General features: G+C 34.7%; 1 protein-coding gene across 3 annotated transcripts; it reads right to left on the bottom strand.

Moving 5' to 3' along the window:
- Positions 1–1,261: 1,261 nt before the first annotated feature.
- LOC143237930 (uncharacterized) lies at positions 1,262–25,496 on the bottom strand. 3 transcript variants are annotated; one of them, XM_076477686.1, is made up of 5 exons: positions 25,364–25,496; positions 20,103–20,237; positions 14,622–14,766; positions 13,572–13,673; positions 1,262–1,853 (listed from the first exon to the last, which is right to left on the bottom strand). In XM_076477686.1, the coding sequence occupies exons 2-5, from the start codon at positions 20,203–20,205 to the stop codon at positions 1,646–1,648; spliced, it is 558 nt and encodes a 185-aa protein (XP_076333801.1). In that variant the 5' UTR covers positions 20,206–20,237; positions 25,364–25,496; the 3' UTR covers positions 1,262–1,645. The 3 variants fall into 3 exon arrangements, with proteins under 3 accessions (XP_076333801.1, XP_076333802.1, XP_076333803.1); XM_076477687.1 differs by lacking the exon at positions 25,364–25,496 and adding an exon at positions 25,090–25,348; XM_076477688.1 differs by lacking the exon at positions 25,364–25,496 and adding an exon at positions 23,149–23,195.

The following is a 25,496-nucleotide window of genomic DNA, read 5'->3' as shown; positions in this document are numbered from 1 at the left end:
CCCATGGCTGAAATGGTGAGCATGTTTGGTGTAATGGGAATTTGAACCCACAACCTTCAGATTACAAGTCTAACGCCTTAACCCACCTGGCCATGGCAGACCAATTTGGTATTATAAAGTTATTTATTATCAGTATTAGAATTACAAAATACTGTTCTGGTACATAATGTTCCACTTCATAATTGCCATGTTTTTCAGTAAAATCAATGCTAATGCACAGAGCAAAATGCAGTACAAGTCATTTCTTACAAATCCTAGTAATTATCACACATTTTAGGTATAACTATTAAAACATTAAACAAACCTTATTCAATATTATGGATTGATTTATTTGCATGGTGCAAAAAATTTAAAAGCTGATTAATTCTACTGGAAACTGATCAAACAAAATATACATCAACTATATATATGGAGAAAGTAATAGCTATTCACAGAACATTTCCAAAAACAAAGTGGTTAATAAATCTAAAACTCATGATATCCATATGCACTCCAAGTCAAATAAATATTCTACTTAATGGGCTTTTAAACGTAATTTTGTTGTTGTTTAAAAATTAAAATATGATACAGAATATAAGAGGAGATGTAATGAACCCTTCCTTAAATGTTCAAGATCTGAAAAAACAGAGCTAACATCCTGTTACTCAAGTAAACTTTTTTCTACTTTGAGATTCGAAGAGAAGAACAAGTCTATTGATTTGCCATTAACCAGAATTAAATCACCGTTTTCCAATATGGTAGTAAAGAGTTTTAAATATAAAATTACAAGTACAGTAATTAAAATATGATCTATGTTCAGATTTGTTTAATGTAACTGCTGTTACCATGTTCATTACAGAAAGTATATTAAGTTTCAAATTGTCTTTTATTTGTCTGGTAGTTACAGTTTTGCTCTGTTAATATAAAAACTTACACAAACATTTAGTCAGGATCTCTTAGTAGCATGTTTCATGATCTCTCAGAAACACAGCATTGCTATTGATAAAATAATTATACAAACACAAATATACATATGTAAATGTAACATTTAGTCTGTTTCTTCACAGCAGGTACCAAAGTACAAGAAATTAAACTGTGAGGAGTTTCTCTTATTCAGCAAAAAAACTACACAATAAATAATTTGTACCATGCCAAACACAGGTATCAAAACCCAATTTTTGTCATTAAAAACTTTCATACATACTGCTGAGACACTATGAAGCCTGAATAAAACAGACACCGAGTTTTGTGAAGTTATGTAATGAATGAAATCACTTACAAATAACAGCAGGTTTTATTTAATTACATACTATACACTGTAGGGTGAAGTCCAAACCATAAATAAGAAAATCAGTAATGAATAATAATACAGACGATTAAGGCACAAACCATCTTAAGCAGTTAAAAAAATGTTTAATTAAAAACACGAAAAACTTTTAAATATAAACATTGTTACATAAAGATAAATTGTATGTGCGACACTCTGGGTGTTTTAAGTTTATTTCCAGGTTTTGTTACTGAGCACGTAATTTGATTTACTTCTGTCTTACTACTTATACATAATGCATGAAAAATTCATAGAGCTATGTTTCAAAAATACATTATAATCACTGCTACTCAATTATAAACAACATATTAACCACTTTCAAAACATACTCTCTACAGGTTAAGTGTTTGCATTAATGCCTGGAATGGAAGTGCTCACAGAACTCTCCATATTTTGATACACCAGAAAAACTAGGATGAAAAGTACTGAAAAAATAACCAGTTTCACAAAAAGAGACACAGAAGTTTGTTGAGATGCTTTAGGTAGAAACTGATCAAGGTTGCGTGAGCTCCTTAAGTGACTCGAGGAATAAATTCTGTCATCCAACCTAAGTAAAAGTTAGTTTCAAACATTAAGTCTGAAGTAATACAGAAAGGTTAAACAAATTAATAATACATGTAAAAAAATAAGCACTAATATAATACATAAACAGTCCATGTAGAACAGAGAAGATGTGTGGTAATCAAATTCTAAAATAGATTTCAAAATTTGTCATTAAATACAAATTTTTTATTTCAGTTTTGAAATACTGCATACTTTACCTCAAAGTTGTATATTACTGTTGACCATGAGAGAAAGACTAGGATGTGTCTCATTTAAGTTAGCTAACATATAGTACAATGTGTATTCTACTTGAAAGTTGTGAACCACTTTTGCAAGTTTAAGATGTGAATTGTTAAAACTGTGGGAATGGTTACTTTTGTTTTGCTTTGTATCACAATAAGTATCTTTACAAGATAATCTTGAAAGAAGATTGAATAAAGAATATATCAAGGTAAAAAATATAATGTTACTGTCAGGCACAGGCAACAATAAACCAATCAAACACACAAAAACATTCTTTGCATTGGCTTGCAATTAATATCTAACATTGCTCTTTTATCTCTAAGTGTATGTTTTCTTATAGCAGAGCCACATCAAGCAATCTGCTGTGTCCAACAAGGAAAACTGAACCCCTGATATTAGTGTAGACTTACTGCTGTCCCAACAGGGGGGGGACGCACTTTTATCTCTGAAAGTTATCCTAGTGACTTCATAGTACATAGCAATCTTACAAATTTAGAACCCACAAAAGTTATTCTAGTTCTTAAGGAACTGAAATAATGATTGCTTACAACATAATATGAGCTATAACACCTTCACACAATATCGTAACCAATCAATTAATATTTTCATAGTTTGTCTTATAGTTTATAAGAATAACCTCTCTACAGTTTAGGATGTAAAAATAATTGATATACAGTTTAGGAGGTAACCATAATTGGTCTTGGTTTAGAAAATTATTTATAGTTTAAGAGGTAGCCATAATTGGTCTATAGTTTAGGAAATATACATTATTTATTTATAACTTAGGAGGTAACCATAATTGGTCTATAGTTTAGAACAGGGGTTCCCAAGGCGTGGGTTGCGACCCCCCAGGGGGTCGCAAAGCCTTGGCAGGGGAGTCGCGTAGCCTTGTTAAAAGTAGCTTGGGATAACATTAATTTTATTTCATCAATTACATTTTCATGTTGCAAGTGCCAAAAGGTTGGGAACACCTGGTTTAGAAGATAAACATTATTTATAACTTGGGAGGTAACCATAATTGGTCTATAGTTTAGGATATAAACATATTTATAATTTAGGAGATAAACATTATTTATAACTTAGGAGGTAACCATAATTGGTCTATAATTTAGGAGGTAGACCTTAGTTGTTAAGTTGATTTGGTATTTTATGGCACAAAGCAGCTTGGCTATCTATGCCAAACATCCAGTTCTGTAAAATTCATAAAAGGAAATTAAACAAAATAAAGTTTAAAAAAAAACAACAAATAACATAAAACCAATGTTTACATTTAGTCTACAACATTAAGAGAAAAACTACAGTAATACAAGTTGTAAAGAACTTTCTGTAGCATAATTATAATTATCATAACTCGCCAAGAAGACTAATGGGTAAATACAAAAAACCACCATCAGTCATTTAAAGTTGGCCTGTCCAGTCCTGGTTTTGAGTTATTTGATGTTACAGCCATTTTCTAATTTCAAATTGAAATAGATGGTCTGTGATTCTTAATAGGGAATCTCATTAAAAAAAGTCTAATGTTTAAATTAAAAAACTTAAGTGGCATTAAAAGGATTGATGGCCTTAAAAAGACGAAAACCATTTCAAAAGTGGACAGTGTCACCATCACCAATAACGTCTAACTTTATGGACAAAGCTTGGGACAGAACATGTTTAAAATGGTGCCGTTGTTGAGAGTCATAACAACAGCAAGACAGTAAAATGTGGCTTATTGTGAACTGAGTGTGAACAGACAACACATTGGTGCATCAGTTCCAGGTAAAAGAAAACAATAATTTAGAAAACTGTGACCAATACATAGTCTAGTTAAAACAAATTCCTCTTTCTGATCCTTACAGAAGCAAAACAGCCAAAGTCTAATATAGGGTTTTATTTGAAAAAGCTTGTTTTCCTGTTGCTCACTCCAAGTCGACTGTCAACTGGCACAGCGCCAAGCCTTGAATACAGGACCACAGTCCATGTATGGAACAAGCACAGCAGTGATAGTACCAGAGCAGATAGATTTAGCTGTGGTGTTGGTGAGCTCATTCCCGTGAATACCAACATGGCCCAGTATACAGAAAAACTGGATAGAAGTAGATGTTAAAGAGAATTAGGTAAATAAGTTTTAAATATCAGCAAGAACAGGGTGTGAACTAACATGAGCAATTCCAGGGCCAGAGAGTCAGCATAAATAGTGCAGTTTAAGTACTGCTTAGCTTCTGTGTGATCTAGGGCAAGAGAAATGGTGTACAGTTTAACAGTGAACACAGAAGTTGTAGAGGGGACTCTGCACACAACCACCGCACCACAACAAACCATGGCAGAGCCCACATAGTCACCTAATTTTGAACCATCTGTATAAATAGGAATGGAAGGATTATTCGAAAGATGTTTAGCAAATAACAGACAGTATTTCCAATCAGGAGTGTCTGCTTTTCTCAGATGACTTAAAGATAGGTCACATTTGGGGACAGTAAGAAACCATGGTGGGATGGGCTGACCAGTGGATACAGCAATGTTATCCAAGGACAAACCCAATTCATCCAACTACACCTGGATATGAAGACCAAAAGGAGCAATGGCAGATCATCTGTTCTGAAAAGTATGGCCCACCAAGGAAGGAAAACAAAACCCAGGTGGGATGCTTTGATAAAGAATGAAGTTTCGAAACATATAATAAAAACAGTTGCAAATGGATGAGGTACAAAGAAGGTTCTTAAGACTCTATGTATAAGCTCTGAACTGGGGAAGTGCAGTAAACCCTACTGCAGAGCCTACATCCTTGATGATGAATGGAGTCCAGCTTCTTTAAGGCCAAGATCCTGGCAGAGCCATAGACCATTGATCCATAGTTGAGTTTCAACTGAATAAGAGCACGATATATATCTTTAGCATAGAACATCAATACACTCCCCAAGTGGTGGAAGAGAGGGCATGGAGGATGTTTAGTACTCTTGTACATTTGACCCGTAGCTGCTTGATGTGTTGCATAAAGGTCAGCTTATGGTCAAAGATAAGCCCCAAGAACTTTGTCTCAGGGACAAAAGGCAGCACAACTTCACTGACACGGAGTTCAGGATCAAGGTGAATACCCCATTGGCGGCAAAAGTGCATGCAAATGGTTTTAGAGAGAGAGAGAGAAGTTAAAGCCATTTGCTGTGGTCCACTTCATTAAAAGACTGAGGGCAGTCTCTAGCTGCTGTTCAATATAAATCATGTTTGACAACTAACATAAGATGTAAAAGTCGTCGACATAGAGCCTGTTTGCAACAGTAAGAAGGAGTTGTTCAGTAATGTCATTAATCTTCATACTGAAAAGTGTGACACTCAAAACACAGCCCTGAGGGACTCCAAGTTCCTGTATAAAAGAACGGGAAAGTGTCGAACCAACACAAACTTGGAATCTCCTATCCATTAAAAAAAATTTAATAAAAATGGTCAAATGGCCACATAACCCATATATATGGAGGTCTCACAAACTGCCATATCTCCATGGTGTATCATAAGCCTTCTCAATGTCAAAGAATATTGATACAAGATGTTGTTGTTTGAGAAAGGCTTCTCTGACTGACATTTTAAATCAAAACAGGTGGTCCACGGTGGATCGTGTCATCAGAACCTAGAGACAGCTCGTCAAAACAATTTGATGGTAGTTTAAAGGAATCTTGGGATCCTTCCCAGGCTCAGAGGAAGGTAGGACAATAGCCTGGCACCAGGTATCAGAAAAAACATTCTCCTACCAGATCCAATTAAAAACAATCAGAAGAATAGCAAGCGAAGCAGGAAATAGATGGCGCAGCATTTCATAGTGTACATTATCAGGACCAACCAATGTACTGCTAGACCGATGAAGGGTCAGTTTGAGTTCCACCAGTATAAAGGGACGACTATAGTCATAGAGACACAAGCTTGATAGGAAAGAGGTGACCGCTCTGCCCAAGTCTTGATGGCTAAGAAGGAGGAGGAAGAAGTAGAAGAGCTAGATACCTGACAAAAGCGTTCATGTAGAGTACTGGTGATACTCCGGGTATCAGCTACTTCCTGACCATCAGAGAGCAAAATCAAAAAGGGGACAGAATTATATTGCCCATTGACCTTTTTAATCTTGTCCTATTTGACTTTGGAATTGGTCGAAGAAGATATGCTGGTTGTGAACTTAATCCAAGATTCCTTCTGGCTTTGACGTCTTACCCCCCGAGCATGTGCATGGACCTGCTGGAAAGCGAGGAGGTGTGAGAGTGGGGGATACCTATGAAAAGTATTCCAGGCACTTTTGTGAGCCTTCCATGCCATGTGGCAAGCAGGATTCCACCATGGACGAGGATATCGTGGGAAACATGTCAAGGTTTTAGGAATACATTGAGCAGCTGCTTGTATAATACAGTCAGTTACTGCTGCCACATAGTCATCTACTGACGGTTTACATACAATGGCAGGATAAAGTTCTGCGAGAGCAATGAAAGAGGGCCAGTTTGCTTGATACAGCTTCCACCTGGGCATGCAGGTCAGGTGGCATCAAACCACGGCCAGTCTCTCTCACAATTAAGGGAAAATTATCACTGCCTCGTGGATTAATGTCAACCCTCCAAGAAAAATGGGAGAATAGTGAAGGGAAGCAAATAAAGAGATCAATAGCAGTAAAGGACTGACTAGGTGCATGAAAATAAGTAGAAGAACAAGTATTGAAAACAGAGATAAGTTGTGATCAGAGAGCATACGCTCTACAGAGCAACCCCTCCTATCAATATCAGCACTTCCCCAGAGGAGATGATGTCCATTAAACTCCCCCAGGAAGAAAAAGGGAGATGGCAACTGTCCAATGAGAGTATCAAGGTCTGATTGATCACAGGTCTCTCCAGGCGACAGGTAGAGAGAACAAACAGTGATGGTATGACCCAAGGAAACACAGATGGTTACAACCTCCAAGGTGTGTTGAGTGGCAAAGACAGGGTAGGCACACACTGATGAATCAACAGTGTCACTCCTCCATGCACTCGTCCATGACACAGCCTGTCATTTCTGTACAAAGAAAATCATCAAAAGGTGACTGTTTCAGCAAGTTTCAGAAATGTTTACTGTAAGGAAAGACACACAGAATGGTTGGAAAAAAATCAGTGTTTTGATGACATCCAGATTAGAACGTAAACCTCGACAGTTCCATTGTATCAAGGTGGCCATTTTTATTTATGTGTAGGCGAATTGGGTGAAGAACCCTTCTGTTTACAACCACATCTTTTATCTTTACTGTTTTTATTTGCGGAAGGTCTATCGACCTCCACAGATCCTGCCCTGGGTCGATTGGGCAGGTCTTTTCTGTTGGAAGAGAATTCCAGTGACTGAGGACATGAACGAATGATCGTTTTGCATCTTCGGATGGGAGAAGAAGATGTATCCAAGGACCAAGGAAATGCCTGTACCTAGAACCAAAGGAAGTGAATCTTGGGATTTTTTGTAATGTATGACAGAGATGGGTGTTGAAAGTTGATGAATCAACTTTTTTAACCATGGAAGTCAAAAGACTTTTCATTTGTTTTGAGAATGTTTCTTTTGGAAACACAGAGAGGTCCATCTGCACTCCCACTGTAGTAGTGGAATGAAGTGCAGCAGCATACATCCAAGATAAAGTAATGGACAGCAACTTTCGAGCCTCAGGAAAAGTAATGTTATGAATCGTTTTCAAACACTGCACCTCTTCTTCTTCCAATCATTTAGGGCAAGAGCAAAAGTAGGACAGGTGAGAGCCACTGCAATTAATGCAATGAGGGTCCATTTCACACTCATAGGCATAATGGTCCTTGCCAAGAGTATTATAGCTTTGTATGTCAAGTGTACAAAAAAGTTTAGTGTAATCGTAAACCTGAACCCATTTTACAAAGTCGAAGTAATCTATTCATACTTATTTACAGCTCATAATTTCAGAACATAAAATGGATATTTCTCAAGCAATTTCCGTTTTAAGTGGCATAATCTCACAAAAAATTAGTAGAAGACTTACCCTCACAGTTTCAATGTATGGCACTTATAATGACATAAACCAAAAGTGGAATAATGTTAGTAACAAAAAATGTCCAGGCTTACTTACCTATGTCTTAAACTGCAAATTTCAGTATCAGAAAGTGGGTATTCTAGAAATCCTTCAACCTGTAAACCTGACTAATGTCTGACTGATAATATTTTAGAAACATCTTGTAGAACAAGTGGATATCATATTTTTAACTTTCCTAATTTCAATATGCCTTACCCTACATATGTTTGTGTTGTTGTATAATGGCATATTTCAAAGTTGTTATGAAACAATAACCTGTCAGAGAGAGGGTGCCAGTTGAAAAGAGGGAAGATGTTAGAAAGCTAAGTTCTGATAATGTTATGGATTTTTGAATGTTGTTGGTTTTATTATTTTTTCTTTAGAAATCAGAGTTGAATAAGAAAAATAACTAGATTTAAAAAGAATGAGGACTAAAACAGTAGGTATAAACTTTTAAGTTAGATTTCAGGAGTGTGACATATAAAATTAGATTAAGTTTATTACATGTAACGGTTCTTTAGACTTAGTTGTAATTCAACTTGCAGTGAGATTGTGAGATGAATTAAATACAGTTTTATTTAACAAATACATTCTAAAAACTAGTTAACTGTCAAATTTAGGCTTAACAGTGTTTGCAACAGGCTACTGGTTTTTAATCATAGTATCTAGTGTTTATTTCAGTTCTGCAAATAATACAATGGTTAAGACTAGTTCAGAGTTAAGTGTTCCAAGTTTGTTAGGTGTGATAGGTGCAATGAATGAGTTTATTTGGAAACTCTGAACTACTATGAACTTTTAAGGAAGCAAGCAGAGAGGGTGTTCAATTTATACATAGAGTTTGCAGATTGGAGACTATCCTAACTAAAGTTGAGGAAATAGATAAAGAAAAGTATCAACTGTGGGAAATGACAGCATTGCTTCAAGAAGAGCCTAAGCTTTTAGATGCAAGGAAGACATCAACTAAGATTAACAATAATATTCACGAAGTTAAAGTAGTATTAGAGTTAAAAGTAGTGAACATAATTGTTGAGCAACAGATTTCAGCCCTTGACTTGTGTATATATGAGGAACTATTGGAGGGGGGAAAGCAAATGGAATAGAGAAGGATATGGAACTTAAAGATTTTAGTTTTAGGTGATTCTTTGACAGCAAATTGATGAAATGGTCTATGGGGTAAAGAGGGAAAAAAGAGTTAGATAATGCTCGAGCATGGGTGGAAGACATAACTGATAGAGCAAGAGATATAAAGAAGGAGAATGACAAAGATGCAGTCTTTTGTTGTGCATGTAGGGGCTAATGATATAAGGAAGAGCAGTTCAGGAGTTAACTAGTAAGTGCATGGGTTGATAAAATAATTTAATGATAAGGGCCATAAATTAATTGTGTCAATGTTACTGCCATGAAGTAATTGTGGAGATGGAATTTTGAGTAGGTCACTGGGGCTAAGTGTTAGGCTGAAATTAACATGTAAGGATGAGCAGGTTGACTGGTTGAGGTCAGTTCGTTGGAGGGAGGGAATGTTTTGGAATGGATGAATTACACTTAAGTAGAAAAGAGTCTGGCATGTATGCAATGGCTATTAACTCAGCTGTAAGGAAAGTTTTACACTAGAACTAGAAATTGGTAAGAATCAGGAATAACTAAATGCAACAAAATCGAGACATGGAAAAAAGTTTAGTGTAGGAGATCAGTGCAAAATTAGTTATAAGAATAGGCTTAATTCTTACTATAGTAATACTAAAAGTATAAAAAATGAAGTGGATGACCTTAGAGCAATGTTAGGAATGATCTTAAGAGAAAGATGGTATAAGGTTCATGGACATGAGTGAACAGGACCACACTAAGGTCACAGTTAGGCCCATGAAGAAGGAAAGTGGAGAAAACAGGTGAAGAAAACATCTTGCAGTAAAGAGAAAGGTTAAACTTTATGGACAAAGCTCCTTTGTAATCAACAATTGTGGATACAGATATTGGTTAAACAACCAGGTATAAAAACAAAATATAGATAGTCAACAGTAGGACACTCAGAAGAAAGATGATGGCAGATGGCTCAATGAATAAAGGTTGTACTTACAGTGACAGAAAAATGAAAGGGGTGTTAAGAATGAGAAAGGTTATGCAAATGGAGTCTAGCTCATAGACAAGTCCCAGACATGAAAGTGGAGGGACAAAATCATTCGATGGAACAGTGATGTATGAGGTTAAAACAAGAGAGAGGGTATTGTGGGCAGAGAAAAATGGAATTAGAAAAGGAAGCTGAGGTTGTACTGGCCAAACAGGCACCACCAAGAAGACATGACAATGACCCAAGGTAATAATCAGAGAGATAGATAGCCATAAAGAAGATTATCAGTCCTAACTGAAAACAATAACAATCAGGGCCAAATGATCAGGAACTGGGGAACAGGAGACCAGAAAAGAGGAATCTTTGAGTTGAAAGGGATGGCTTGCCAAATCAAGAGCATAACCAATGGAAAACCTGAAAATGAAGAGACAATTCTGTGGGCAGAATATGATTCAGCTGAGACAAGCAGTCTGTAACCAGTGCCAGACATGTGATAAGTGATGAGATGAACCAATTGAAAATTGGCACAACAGCAAAGGTCCATGGGTTGAAAGTATAGGGTCCTGAATCAAGTACGCCCCTTGATAGTTGATATAGGAAAGAACTATGGAGTTGTTGAAATGGATTGTAACTAATATGGTTTACTAGAGGGGTAAGAAATGGGAACATGCCAAACAAACCACCACAAATTCAAGCATGTTGATATGGAGAGAGCATCATTCTGGGTTCAAATGCTACATGTGAAATTGCCATTCAATGATGCTTCCCAACAACCAGAAAGAGGTTGATAAAAGAATTTAAAGATAAAGGCCATAAATTCATTGTGTCAGTGTCACTGCCATGAAGTAATTGTGGAGATGAAATTTTGAGTAGGTCGCTAGGGCTAAGTGCTAGGCTGAAATTAACATGTAAGGATAAGCAGGTTAGCTGGTTGGACTTGTGAGGTCAGTTCATTGGAAGGAGGGAAGTTTTTGGAATGGATGAATTGCACTTAAGTAAGAAAGAGTCTGGCATGTGTGCAAGGGCTATTAACTCAACTGGAAATTTTAAACTGGAATAAGAAACTGGTAAAAGCTAGGAATAACTAAATGAAACAAAAGAGAGACATTGAAGAAAGTTCAGCATAGGAGATCAGTACAAAAGTAGTTATAAGAATAGGCTTAATTGTTACTACAGTAATACTAAAAGTATAAAAAATAAAATGGATGGCTTTTAAGCACTGGTAGGAATAGGTTTTAATAATAATGAGAATAACTGAAACATGGTTAAATGTAGATTATTTTAATGACAAAACTTTCTTTGAAATACATGGTTATAGATTATTTAGTAGAGACAAAGTAGTAAAGAAGTGGCTCTATATCTAAAGTGTAAGTTACATACTGTTGAAGTTGAAAATATCAAAGATAACAGCAAGGAGGTTGAATCTATTTAAATATCTATTAGTGAATAAAAAGGGAAAGGGATTTTAGTGGGAGTTTGCCAAAGATCACCACACGAAACTGACATTAGTGAGAAACTTTATAGTGAGATTAAGATTTCAACTGTTAATGAGGTCATAATTATGGGTTATTTTAATTACAGACATATTATAGAGAAATGCTAGAGTCAAACCATGAAGGAGAAAGGTTTCTGAAAACTATCCAAGATGGATTTCATCACCAATTGGTCAAGAAATCTTAGAAAAAATTCTATGTTAAATTTATTGTTAAATCCTCATATAGAAATGATTGAGAGGGTGAAACTTGGGGAACACCTTAGTACAAGTGATCATTAGTATATTAGGTTTAATATTTTAGTGCATATGGAAATCAAGAATAATGATATTTTGATTACAAATTTCAAAGAGATCAAATAAGAATTATGTATTGTGAAATGGGCTGTGCATTATTTGAAGACACTGAGCAAATGTGGAAAATTTTTTTCAATATTCTACATAAATATATTCCTTACAGAAAGAAAATGGTAGTTGTAAGTGGAAAACCAGGTTGGCTCACAGAGAGTATGAGAGAGAAAATATTTAAAAAAGCATCACAAAATTAAAAAATTTAAATTCACTGGTATTACAGAAGATTTAGAAGACTATGGAAGGTCAAGAAAGTAGGTCAAAGAGGAAATTAGGACATTCAAAACAATGTAGAAAAAACATTTGGCTGAAAGTATAAAAATTAAAAAATAAACAGTAAGGATTTTTTAATGTACAGTAATGGTAAACACAAAATGTTAGGATGGGCATAAGACTCTTGAGGGATGATAAAGGAAGGCTTGTATCTGATGATTATTAAATGGCTAGGTTATTAAATTTACTTTTTCTTCAATTTCTCCTCATAAAGACTTAAGCAGTATTCCTCATTTTTGAACAACTGATAGATGAAAACAAAGTTTAACAAGACTACTGCATAAATTCTGAGCTTGTTAAAATAAAATTAGGAAACTTAAAGAATAATAAGGCTTCTGGGCCAAATAATACTTCCCTGAGTATTTTAAAGTAGATCGAGGATTGGATATGTGAGCCACTTGCCACAATTTTTTGTAAGTCCTTGAATAATGGACAAGTACCAACAGATTGGAAATTAGCTAATGTCACTCCTGTCTTCAAGGTAAGTAATATAAGTTGTCCCAGTAATTATAGACCTATTAGTTTTATATCAGTTGTGGAAAAGCTTTAGAATGTCTGATAAAAAATACTTTTCAAAGTTATTCAACATAGTTTAGAACTTTATTGGATAATCAACATGGTTTCACCAAGGGGAAATGTTTCCTTAAAAAATCTTTTGACATTCTTTGAAAATGTTACTAGATATGTACATGAGAGTAAGAGTGTAGATCAGGAGTATCTGGATTTTCAGAAAGCATTTGACAAAGTGTCACATAAAAGGCTTGTAAAGAAACTTTATCTGTAGGTGTGCAGGATAAGTTAACTAATTGTATAGAAGAGTGGATAGCTGGAAGAAAGCAGAGGGTTGTTACATATGAAGTTCAGTCAAACTGGATTAATGTCACAAGTGGGGTACCTCAGGGCTCAGTCTTAGTACCACTGCACTTTTTACTTTACATTTATGACATAAATGAAAGAATGATCAATAAATTATTTAAATTTGCTGATAATATCAAGATCTTAATAATTCATGTTGATGAAATATACAGTTTTATATAATTGAAGGATTGTTGATAGTAAAAAACTACAGCAGATAATTCTTCATTACTGTTAAATGTCATCTTGAAATGAAATGTATAATATAAAAATTATACATTCATGTCTACATGTAAGTAAAAACTAAAATGTTAAGCACACAGTTATATGATGAATACACCTGTAAACTGCTATGCACACATATAAAAAAGACGGGTAATATTATGGTTTGAAACATGTTATAGAGGCAATTTCAGCTTAGATAGATGCACCATACCTTCTCAGTCCATGTAGTAAACCACTCTGAAGATTCTCTGAACAAGGGCTATGAGCTGATGCCAGTGGTCGTCTTCGTAGTTCATTAGTCCAATCTCTGGTTCTAGAAGAAAAACAAAAAGAAAATACATGTGGCAGAGAATAATCATTAGTGTGGGTTATATGTAACATTCAAACTTGTTTTATCCTTATAGGTTTCTTGAATCTTGAAGCATCTTAATTTAATTGGCAAAACTATTTTAGTGAAAATGCATTATGCCTTCAAAAAACAACACACACATAATGGGCATTCTAACATTTATGTTAGCATTTGATCCCTCAGTTGGGCTAGCAGTCTTCCTTCAAGAATCACTTGTTTACACAACTAAACTGTTATAACAATAATACTGAATACAAAACAGGCTAGTAGTCTCCCTTGAACAATTAGTTCTTTACAAACCTTAACCCTTATAACAATAGTACCTAATACAAAAAGGTTAGCAGTCTTCCTGTAACAATCACTAGTTCACAAAATTAAATCCTTATAGCAATAACACCTGTAACAAAACAAGCTAACTCTTCCTTCAACAGTCAAATTATTTTACTAAAATATAGGAAAATGAAGGAAACCAATTCACTGTATACAACTGTATTGATTCAAACTGTACTGTATTACTAAAGAAATAATACATGATAGCTTACATAACAGTAGATTCTTAGGATTAAGGCATACTATGAATCGAAGCAAAACCTGCCTCATGCACTTGCGACAGCTTCAAGCTGAGTTATCTACAAACGTGATGAACAAAAATGTTTATAATGGCAAATATTTCCATGATAAAGTTGTTTTAGTTATATATGCAAAATTATGCATCAGTTTTAGTTAAACTGGAGAAAAAGTTACTGGGAAGATGTAATTATATTTATGGATTTTCTAGTAAATATGGACCTAGAAATAATTTATGCAAAAACATATAATAGACTTATCTTAAAGTTTCTTAAAAAAATTATATTATATAAGATACCAAACATTGTACAGAGAATTTTTAATAATACAGTACTATTTCTGTACCTATCACATACAACCGAAGACTGGTTATTCTGCTGCTGTTCATCATCTGATACATTTTCATCTGTATTCTCTTGAGACATTTCCTCCTGATATTTATTCTGGAGAAGACGAGCAAGCTTTCTTTCATAAACAGCTCTAGTTGAACCTAAAGATAATAAAGGATGAATGGTTTAACTCATACTTCCAGAAAACTTTTGAAAAGCATTAAAATATTCATAAATGTAGGAAAATCACAAGCAGCTAGCTAACTCTTGCAAACTGTTCCTTTAACTATTATGTAATAAGACTAATAATTTTGTATTTCTGTAAACCAAATGGAAAAAATTGCATATGTATAATTTTTCTTTCTATTTTATTGATTAAAGTCAAGACTTTCCATACCTGAAAATGTATTTCCAATAGATACTTACCTTTCACATGGCCAAGTTATCTTCCCCATGCACTTGTCTAAGAGATTTGCAGGCTAGTAACCTTCAGTAAACTCTCACATAATCTCTTAAAAATTGCACTAAAATGAGAGGAACACAATTCCATGTACAACAATCCACCCATGCATTTGCTTTCTGGAACTGCAAAGGTGCACTGGAAGTATAAAGAGTGGTAATGGGTTTAAAGGTTAATATCTATTGGAAATATATTTTCATATAAGGAAAATTTGATCTTCTGAGATAATACCACAGCTCTTTGTACAGTTTAACTAGAATCTGATGTTAATGTAAGTAATGAGCCAGTGTAAAGTTTTACCAAGACGAGTTCCTTTAAGAAAGCACCAAAATGAAATCCATGGTAACACCTGATGGCAGAAGTTCTACAGGAGAACACCAATGAAAGACCATATCTCATCTTGTCTAAGGTATATACTTCATCCAAGAATAAAGGGGGGAATGCTAACTAGCCCAACATGTCACAAAGATGGACGGAATAAGAACACAGACGTCCAAGTGCTCGCACACAAGAGGTCAGAGAGTCAATATCTGTAGCATATTTGGGATGCACACAAAGCATACTTTCTGTGCTCACTTCAGTTTTACTGTCAGACTCCACTGGACTGAAACCAGCTATAGAGATTTGTGTAGTGTGTGAACCTCTCCACTCAACTGAACAGACACTGTTCACAGAAGGATGATACAGTATGTTATTACTTTCTCACCACAACTTAAATGAATAGGCAATGCTTGCAGGAGGCAAAGGTGTACAGTGTGTCCTCATCTCAACTCTACTGATTAGACATGAGTACAGGAGGAGGGAACAATATGACAGTGCATGTTTGCCTGAACTCTACTGAACAGTTGCACATTGGAAGAGGAGGACAGTGAGATTTGTGTTTGCCACAACTCTGCAGGATGAGCTCTGGATGCAGGAGGAAGGCACATCACTGTGACACTTCAATGTTGCAGGATGAAGGCATAAGTGACATGTGTTATATGTATAGCTATATGAGGAGTGACCTGTTTTACACTGACAGTGTAACCACTGCCCCACTTTCCACTATATTAGTACTCAATTGTATACTGCTTCAGCAGACAAGTTCAGTTGGTATGGGTTCTCTATGGGCAATCACCCCAGCAACTAGAAGGTGTAAAATGGCAAGGGTTTCCCATGCTTCAGTCTATAGGAAAGGGGGCATTCTTGATGGGGAGACCTGGAGAAAATGCCTGGATCCCCATTAGTTTTCAGAACAGAAAGTTCATATACTAGAGACAATGCAATGGGTCACTTTAAAACCTTTTTTTGAAAATCTGGAAAGGTGGGTAGAACACTCCACTGATGCTGGCTTTTCCATAGCAGTCTGAGGAATAGATGTAGTGTGGATTGGACAAAGTAAAAATATCATGAGAATACCTCAAGTGGTGTTGCAAAACTATCTCACAGTAGGCATATGTAGATCCACAGAGGATGGTAGGAGTGCTTTAGATGATCCTTAATCAATATTTTGAGAAATAAATTTATCCTGGGAGGTGCCATCAGCCATCTGTTGAGATCTCATGAACAAAGGAAGATTGTAAAATAAAAAGGCAATCCACTCACCTTTCTAAAGACAATGGGTGGGCTTTACAATGGAAATCAGAGACAGGAGGCAAACTTCATTAGGCAAGAGAGCCAGATGGTGAAGACAGTGAAGGTGTATGGAGTAATTCTAATGCTCAGCTGAAATAATTTATTCAGCACTGGTCAAAAATGAGCAGCAAGAAAATGAGTGAGATGGCAAATCCATTGGAATGAGATATGAAGTCTGCAAGCATCCAATAAGGAATAGAACAAATGCAGAAGCTGTCACATCTAATTTGTAAAAATAGTAACAGAGAAGTCCCTGGTGGAAAATGAACCCACCAAATGACAATTTGGTGATGGGAGTCTCAAAATGGTAAAATACAAGATAGCTAGTCTGAATAAGATGCAAGAGTCTGTCTAGCTCTGATCAATCATAGAAATGTGAAATGAAAGAAAAAAATAAATGAGAAAAGAGTGGTCACTTACCCAAGTGGTAATTGTACAAGAGAGAAATAAACATTCAAGACAGAGAATATAAGAGCAGTGAAAGAGAGTATGAGAAGACTCAATAGTGTAAATATCAGAATGGTAATGACCACAGGTGAAAAGTAAGAGGAAATAGGTCTTAAGAGAAAGATGGTACAAGATTCATGGACAAGAGTGAACATGAATACACTGAGGTCACAGTCAGGCCTATGGAGAAGGAAATGTAGATAACTGGTGAAGAAAACATCCTGCAGTATAGAGAAAGGATAAAACTTTGTGGACAAAGCAATGGTGGATATACAGATATTGGTTAACAACCAGGTAAAAAAAAATACAGAGATAGTCAACAGTAGAACAGTCAGGAGAAAGGTCATGACAAATGGCTCAATGAAGAAAGGTTCTACTTACAGTGACAGAAAAATGAAGGGGAAGGGTATCAGGAATGAGAAAGGTTATGCAAATGGAGTCTAGCTCATAGACAAGTCCCAGACATGAAAGCGGAGGGACAAAGTCACTTGATGGAGCAGCGATATACGAGGTTAAAACAAGAGAGAGGGTACTGGGGCAAAGGAAAATGGAATTAGAAAAAACAGTCGAGGTTGTACTGGCCAAAGTGGCACCATCGAGAAGACACGACAATGACTCAATAATCAAAGAGATAGATAGCCATAAAGAAGATTATCAGTCCTGACTGAAAACAATAACAATCAGGGCCAAGGGATGGGGAACAGGAGACCAGAAAAAAGGAATCTTTGAGTTGAGAGGGATGGTTTGCCAAATCAAGAGCATAACCAATGGAAAACCTGAAAAAGAAGAGCTAATTCTGTGGGCAGAATATAGTTCAGCTGAAGCAGGAAGTCTACAAAAAGGCTCATAGTGCCAGGCATGTGACAAGTGATGAGATGAACAAATTGAGAATTGGCACAGCAGAGAAGGTCTTTGGCATGAAAGCAAAGGGTCCTGAATCATGTACCCTCTCATGCAGTTGGTATAGGAAAAACTGTGGAGTTGTTGGAATGGATTGTAACTAATATGCTTTATTAGAGGGGGTGAGAAATGGGAACATGCCAAACAGATCACCAGAAGTTCAAGCATGTTGATATGGAGAGAGCATTCTTTCTGGTTTCAAGTACTACATGTGAAATTGCCATTCACTGATGTTTCCCAATAACCACAAAGGAAACCATTAATGGAGAGATGAAAGTCTGGTCTGGATGAAGGTAATGAAACACTGACAGTGCTACTTGATTGCTCAGATAATCAAGACAGATCCTCAAGTAGAAGAGAAAACAATTAAACCACTATGTCACGGGATCCCATAAATGGTTCCACTGGTCACTCAAAAATTACTGAAGAAAGTGCATATGACCTTAATCCAATGGTATAAGCAATTCCAGTGAATACATATCCCCAAAAGCAATAGAAGCTCTCTCATGCTACAACTGGGAGAGGCATGAATATTGGTAACCACTAGTACCAGAGCTCCCAAGTGGATGGGAGATGATGGATCATGACTGAGAGAGAAGTTTAATAAAACTTCCAGGCAAACAAGATATTGAGTGGGAATAAGGAAACAATTTGAGAAAATTTTTGATGAGTCGTCCTCCTATGGAAAGTTGGGCTTATCGTGGAAGTGGGGCAGAAGCAGCCAACTGTCCAAGTAGAAATGGAACTGCAGCCACAGTCTGAGCAGCTGAAAACCTAAGGAGTGGATGCTATGCCAAACAAAAATTTTCAAAACTGAAAGGTGTAATCCTGGTGTATGAAACAAATGGAATGTGATTAGGACACAGAAGTTGTGATATGCAGGAACATATCCAAAGTGTTGACTCATCAAAAGTCTGGGCAAAAGTGATCAATGGATAGAACTAAAAGTTTTTATTTCAAAGTGTGGGATGACTAGGTAGTCATTGAGGGTTTGTTTGTTAACAGGATACCTATCTCTGGTCTTTTTTGGAACCATAAAGATACAAGAGTAAAATCCCTGAGGGCTGTACACCTTCTCTATAGTTTATTTGCCCAGTAATCCAACATCACCTCCTTGAAATGTTGAAGATGGCCAGGTTGAAAGGAGTAGGAAGGGAAATAGGATAAGGGCTAAGAGAAGGAAAGAAAAAAAATGGTAAGAAAATTCCTAGGTCAGAACTTGAGTAACTCATTTGACAGTTGAAAAGTAGCATACAAACTGCAACAGAAAACAAACATACAAGGTAGTCACTAATAAGCTCAGTGAGTCTGACATCAGCCAGAAGTAGGATGGGTATAACAGAGAGGCTGGGAAGTGGAAATCAAAGTCAGGAAACAGAGTACCTTGGATAAGTAAGAGAGATGGAGGGAAGGTTTGAGTCAATTGGAAAACTAAAGATTACAGTGATGACTGATGAGAGAAGCCTCAGTCTGGGAGTCAATGGAATCAGGAATACCTCCAAAAATGTCAGGGCAAAAAAGGGGACAAGGCAAATATCTCGTAGAAGGAAAGAAGGTAGGTGAATTTGGAAGAATAGAGTATCCTTATAAACTGAACCCAAGAAGGTGCATCAAGAAACTTGGTCTATAGAGAAGAAAAATGTTAAGGGTAAAAGTCAAAGTAGATCCATAAGCACTAAAGCTGTTAATGGATGTAGAAAACATTTATATAAACCAATAATGTATGTAAAACTTTCACAAGATAATTACTGAAAACTTACAGGATTGTTGAAGTATTTGGGAAAAAAACAGTGAAAATGCTATTAACCAAGTAAACAGATAAGTTTCAATGAAAGGCACATTAAAAGGTTTTTCAGTGATGTCGAGAAAACCCACTTGTAGAGAAATATATATGTAAAAACGGCTCGTTTGGGTTTCTCAAATGAGCCATTTTTACATATATAAAAGGTTTTTCAGTCATAAAATAAATTATTTTTCTTTAAAGAGTGACTATACAATCACCATAATGCACTTTATACAAATACAATTCAGGTTTTTGAAATCTTTAGTATTTTGTCACTATTAACTAACACTTACCAATGATTGGTCCAACATCTACACCAGCATCTTTCAACCACACAAAAAGTTCATCATCAGTTAAGTTGGTGATGTTAATCCCATCCACAATGAGCTCAGGCATTATTATCAACTGTACTTTGTGTAATCAGAAATCTGTAAATGGAAAAGTAAAATTATGTTGTGTAACAACAAAAAATATTCACTTGGAACTCCATTAATGAGAAAGGACCAACACTACACATTCAAGTATTTTATAAATTGGACTTGTAACTGTTCATTCTTTTCACCACAACTAAGCATTCAGCTGAAGACTTAGTGATTTTTCAACAATAATTTCTAAATAACTATTTCCAGAATTCCTCTAAAATTCCATACCCCAAATAAAAAGCTTCACAATATCGAAACTATATTTCATGTTCTAGCTCATTTAGAGCATTCTGAATAACATAACTTTTTTTTTAGTTTAACCAGTTATACAAGCATCTTCAAACATTTGACTAGGAAGCGTTAAGAGTCAAGCCACGAAGGAGAAAGTTTTTTTGAAACTGTTTAAGATGTTATCTTACGAGTTGATCAGGAAATCTACTTGAAACAGTGCTATTTGATAATTATGTTTAACTTGTAATGTAGAAATGTTTAAATGGAAAGAAATTCAGGAATATCTGACAGAACACGACCATTGTTCAACAAGTTTGTTGTTATACTGCATATGGAGATCACAAGTACTAGAACTTTAGTCACAAATTTAAAAAAATATTTTTTTGAAGAAATTCAACAGCAACTGTCTGCTCTAACTTGAGTAAATACATTACTTGATGACACTTATCAAACATGAAAACACATTTAAAAATAAACTATTCAAGATAAACATGTTCCTTATAGAAATAAAAAAGTGAGTGCAATACAGAAAAAAACAACAGGTTGTCTCACAAAGAGTACAAGTGATCAAATGAATGAAAGCACTATAAGCTTAAGATGTTTAACTCTTAAAACAGGAGACTTATAAGATTATATGAGATCAAGAGAGTGACCAATTAGAAAATTAAGAGTACATGAATTGGCTGAAAATGTAAAATTTAAAAGAAAGAAATATTTGGTATATAAAGATGGTGAAATGGATGATTTACTAAATTCTACTTGTATGTCAATTTTTACACATTACAATTGAATTCCTTATACTGAGCAGTCACTAGTTGAAAGTACGATTATCACATTAATTCTGAACTTAGTAAAAAAAATTGGAAAATATGAAATTATTGAGACTCTTGGGCCAGATAATATTTCCCAAGTGTTTTGAAGAAGGTTAAGGATTGGATAAGTGAACCAGTTGCTACTTTTTTTTTTTCAAGTCTTTAAAAAGGGTTAGGTACCAGAAAATTGGAAGTTGGTCTATGTCACTCCTCTTTTCAAAGGTGATAATAATTGTTCCATTAATTACAGACCCATTAGTCTTACATGAGCTGTGGAAAAATTTTGGACTGATAAAGGATGCTTTGCAAAGTCACTTCAAATTTTGAATTTTATTGGATAGTCAATGTAGTTTCAGTAAGGGGAAATCTTGCCTTACAAATCTTTTGACATTTTGAAAGGTAACTACTTATGTGAATGAGGGTAGAGGAGGTGTAGATTTGGTTTATCTGTAATTTCAGAAAGCATTTGACAAAGTGCCACAAAAAGGCTTGTAAATATATATATATATGTAATATATAGGTAGAGGGTACAAGTTAGCAAATGGGAGAGAAGAGTGATTGAATAGAAGTCTTACAATAGTGGTGGGAAAAGTTTTTGAGTGTCTTATAAAAGATGTTTTGCAAATTCATTTAACAATGTTTAGTTTTGTTGGACAGTCAACATGATTTCAAGGGAAAATCTTGACTTAGTAATCTGATATTCTTTGAAGAGGTTATTGTTTATGTTGATGAGAGTACAGGTGTGGATTTAGTGTAACTGGATTTTCACAAAGCATTTGATAATTTACATATATATTTAAATACATGTTCCTCTGTAAAATCCTGATGACTAAATGTAAAAAATTATAAATTATGTGAATGAATATACACAAAAAGCTTATTGAAAAACATAATACACATACTTCCTGAGAAAACACTGTATTGATTGTGTTCAATATTGATTGAAAGTAAAATTCTAGAAGTTTCAGTCTACTTTTGTTGTTTTTAATTGTATAGATATTGAGGTAAGTAGATGATTCTATCACTTTATTCTTTGGACAAGAAGTTTATTTTTCAAATGCAACACCAAAGTCTTTAGAAAAGCATTGTAAGAAGTGATTTTAGTGAAGGTTCAAAGATTATCCAGGTAATTAATGAGATATCATTCTTTGATTTCTTTAAGCTTTATTCTGAAGATAATAAAATGAGAAAGCACAAAAAATTTAAGATCTGGAAAAAAAATATATTTTTTTTAACAGTTGACTGAATTGTGAGTTGTCATTTGTATTAGTTTATGTGAAAGGATTTTGACATATGGAAGAAATTGTCATTGTGATAATGAAGTTCATTTTCTTAAAAGTTTAATTGAGAAATCAATGAATTCCTGAAAAATAAAAGATTAAAAACATTTACTTTTATTTTCCTCAGGGGTAAATGTGTATGCAAGAATAGCTTTGAAGAGCCATATAATAAACTGATGCTGTTATTTATCACTTTCCAAAAAAAAATAGTTACAAGCCCATACAAACAATAAAAAGCTAGTATGAGTTATAAGCATGGATCTAGAAGCATGTACTATCAGTTTGAGGTCAAACTTTAGAAAGTTTCTACACCTAGTGAGGAATCAGTGCTATTTGGATGTGTGTCCATGCTTTGCACAAAAGTAGCAAGTTATTAATGTCCAAAACAATTGGTGCAATAGATCTGGGTTTCTTTTAATTTTAAAGCATATACATTATCTGAAAACTTGTATTCTTCCCTTGATCAATCTTAGTTTATAAACAACATCAGAAAGTGGTTAGGTAGTGCAACAGCATGCACACACATTTCCTAAATGCTAAAAACTTCTAGATACAGAGGAAAAGGAGTAGCTTTTTATGTAAAATGTGACTTACATCCTGTTGAAGTTTGAGGATATCAAAGGTAACAGAAGGAGATTTAATCCATTTGGGAATCTATTAGTGAATATAAAGAGAAAAGGCTTTTAGTGGGAATTTGTTATGGATCATCAGATGAAACTCATGAAATTAGTGAGAAACTTTATAGTGAGGTTATGATTTCAGCTGTCAATGAAGTCATTATTATGGATGACTTTAATTTCAGGCATAAAAACTGGGAAATAAGTCAAACCATGAGGAAGAAAGGTTCTTGGAACTGTTCAAGATGGATTTCTTCACCAATAAGTTAAGGATCCTAACTAGAAATAATACTATTTTATTGTTAACTTCAAATACAGAAATGATCTAGAGCATGGAAACTGGGGAACAAGTGATGAGAGCTCTATTAGCTTCAATGTATTGTTCCATATGGAATATTGTGATTTTGATTACAAATTTTGAAAGGATGCAACAAAAATTATCTGTTGTGAATTGTGCAACTGAGTTATTTGAAAACACTGATCAGATGTGAAATATTCTTAAAGATAAACTTTTAAATATTCAAGATAAAAATATTCCTTATAGAAAGAAAAGGGTAACTACAAGCAAAAAACAGGTTGGCTCACAAAGTGTAAGGGATAAAATTAAAGAAAAAACATAAAAATGCAAGACATTTAAATTGATTACTATGGAAGACTTGAAGATTAGAGAAGACTAAGAAAGTTGGTCAAAACAGGAAATTAGGATATCAAAAGGGACTCAAAAAAGGTTCCCTGAAAAATGTAAAAATTAACAGTAGTGATTTCTTTAAACACATTAAGAGTAAACAAAATGTTAGGGTGAGGGTAGGAATCTTTGGGTATGATAAAAGAAGGTTCATATCTAATGATTATGAGAAGGCTGGGTTACTACATTTTCTCTTCTGTTTTTACCAACAATGATTTAAGTAGTATTCCCCATCTTGAACAGTTGATAAATAGAGATGAGATCACATAAAATGACTGCATTAATTCTGAACTTAAGGATAAATTTGGAAGTTTAAAAAACAAGTCTCGTGGGCCAGATAATATTCCTAAGGGTTTTGAAGGAGGTTAAGGATTGGATATGCGAGCCACTTACTACTATTTTTTTTTGTAAGTTCTTGAATAGTGAGCAGGTACCAAAAGAGTGGAAGTGATAAAAATTGACCAACAAGTTATAGACACATTCATCTTGCATCAGTTGAGGAAAAAGTTTCAGAATGATAAAGAATACTGTACAAAGTCATTTAACAAAGTTCAGAATTTTGTTGAATAGGCAACATAGTTTCCCTATGGGGAAATCTTGCCTTACAAATCTTTTGAAATTCTTTGAAAAGGTTACTGCTTGTGTAGATGAGGTTGAGGGTGTAGATTTGGTGTATATGTTATTTCAGAAAGTATTTGACAAGATACCACATGAAAGGTTTGTAAAAAGTTGTCTCTGTAGATGTGGAAAATAATAAGGATATGAATGACAAAGGCTGGTTTTAAAATATTTATTTTTTTATAGTTTTAGTTTAGAGGATGGGACAGCCAAGACGGGGCAATAGGCCTCACGTTATACCAAAGCATTACGTTTTGTTAATCTCTCCAAAAGAGGAAAGTCTCATGTACATGTGACCTGATACCACATCAGAACTTATAAGTAATATTCACAAAGTAAATAATACAACTTTTCAGATAATGTATGGAGTTAAGTAGATTAAATAAAGAACTTTAGCATTAAGAAGAACCATTGATACTTGTAGAAATATGAACTGAATCAAACTATTTGCATAGTTATAGTATTACACAACCTTCTATTTTTTCTGACAACCTAATAGTAAGTAAGGTAAGTAATAGCAACATCGTAACTCACACTATAATGTTAAACAATAACAGAAAACAGTGTGATTTCATATCGACGTTTTGCTAAAAATTTTAAAAGTGTAAAACTCACTCAGTATTTGTCTACACTTTTGTCTTTACTTCAGGTTCAGAACAGTATTTTAAAATTACACTGCAGCACGCAAAACAAATTTACTAATACTACACAAGTTCAACGCAAGCTCAATTATCAAATTGAAACAGATAATTTACAAATTAGAAAAACTTAAAATTTGTATCTCCAGCCTTTCTCAAAACAATAGGAAAATATGAACTTTATTATTATTTTATTATATTAATGTATTAACATTACTTTAAACTCATGAAATACATTCTCTCAATATTACCTTAACTCACGTGTGCCCTTATTTCGGTTATTCTTTCTGCCCTCTAGTGAGAAAAACTTTATTTCATTATATTAAAATCCATTACGAGTAGTAGTAACTCAATTAAAATTCCGAGGGTCCTATTTGCAATCCG

The sequence above is a fragment of the Tachypleus tridentatus genome, chromosome 13, assembly GCF_004210375.1.
Source record: "Tachypleus tridentatus isolate NWPU-2018 chromosome 13, ASM421037v1, whole genome shotgun sequence".
NCBI lineage: Eukaryota > Metazoa > Arthropoda > Merostomata > Xiphosura > Limulidae > Tachypleus > Tachypleus tridentatus.
Note: the sequence above shows the minus strand (reverse complement) of the source record. Positions and strands in the feature narration are given on the sequence as shown.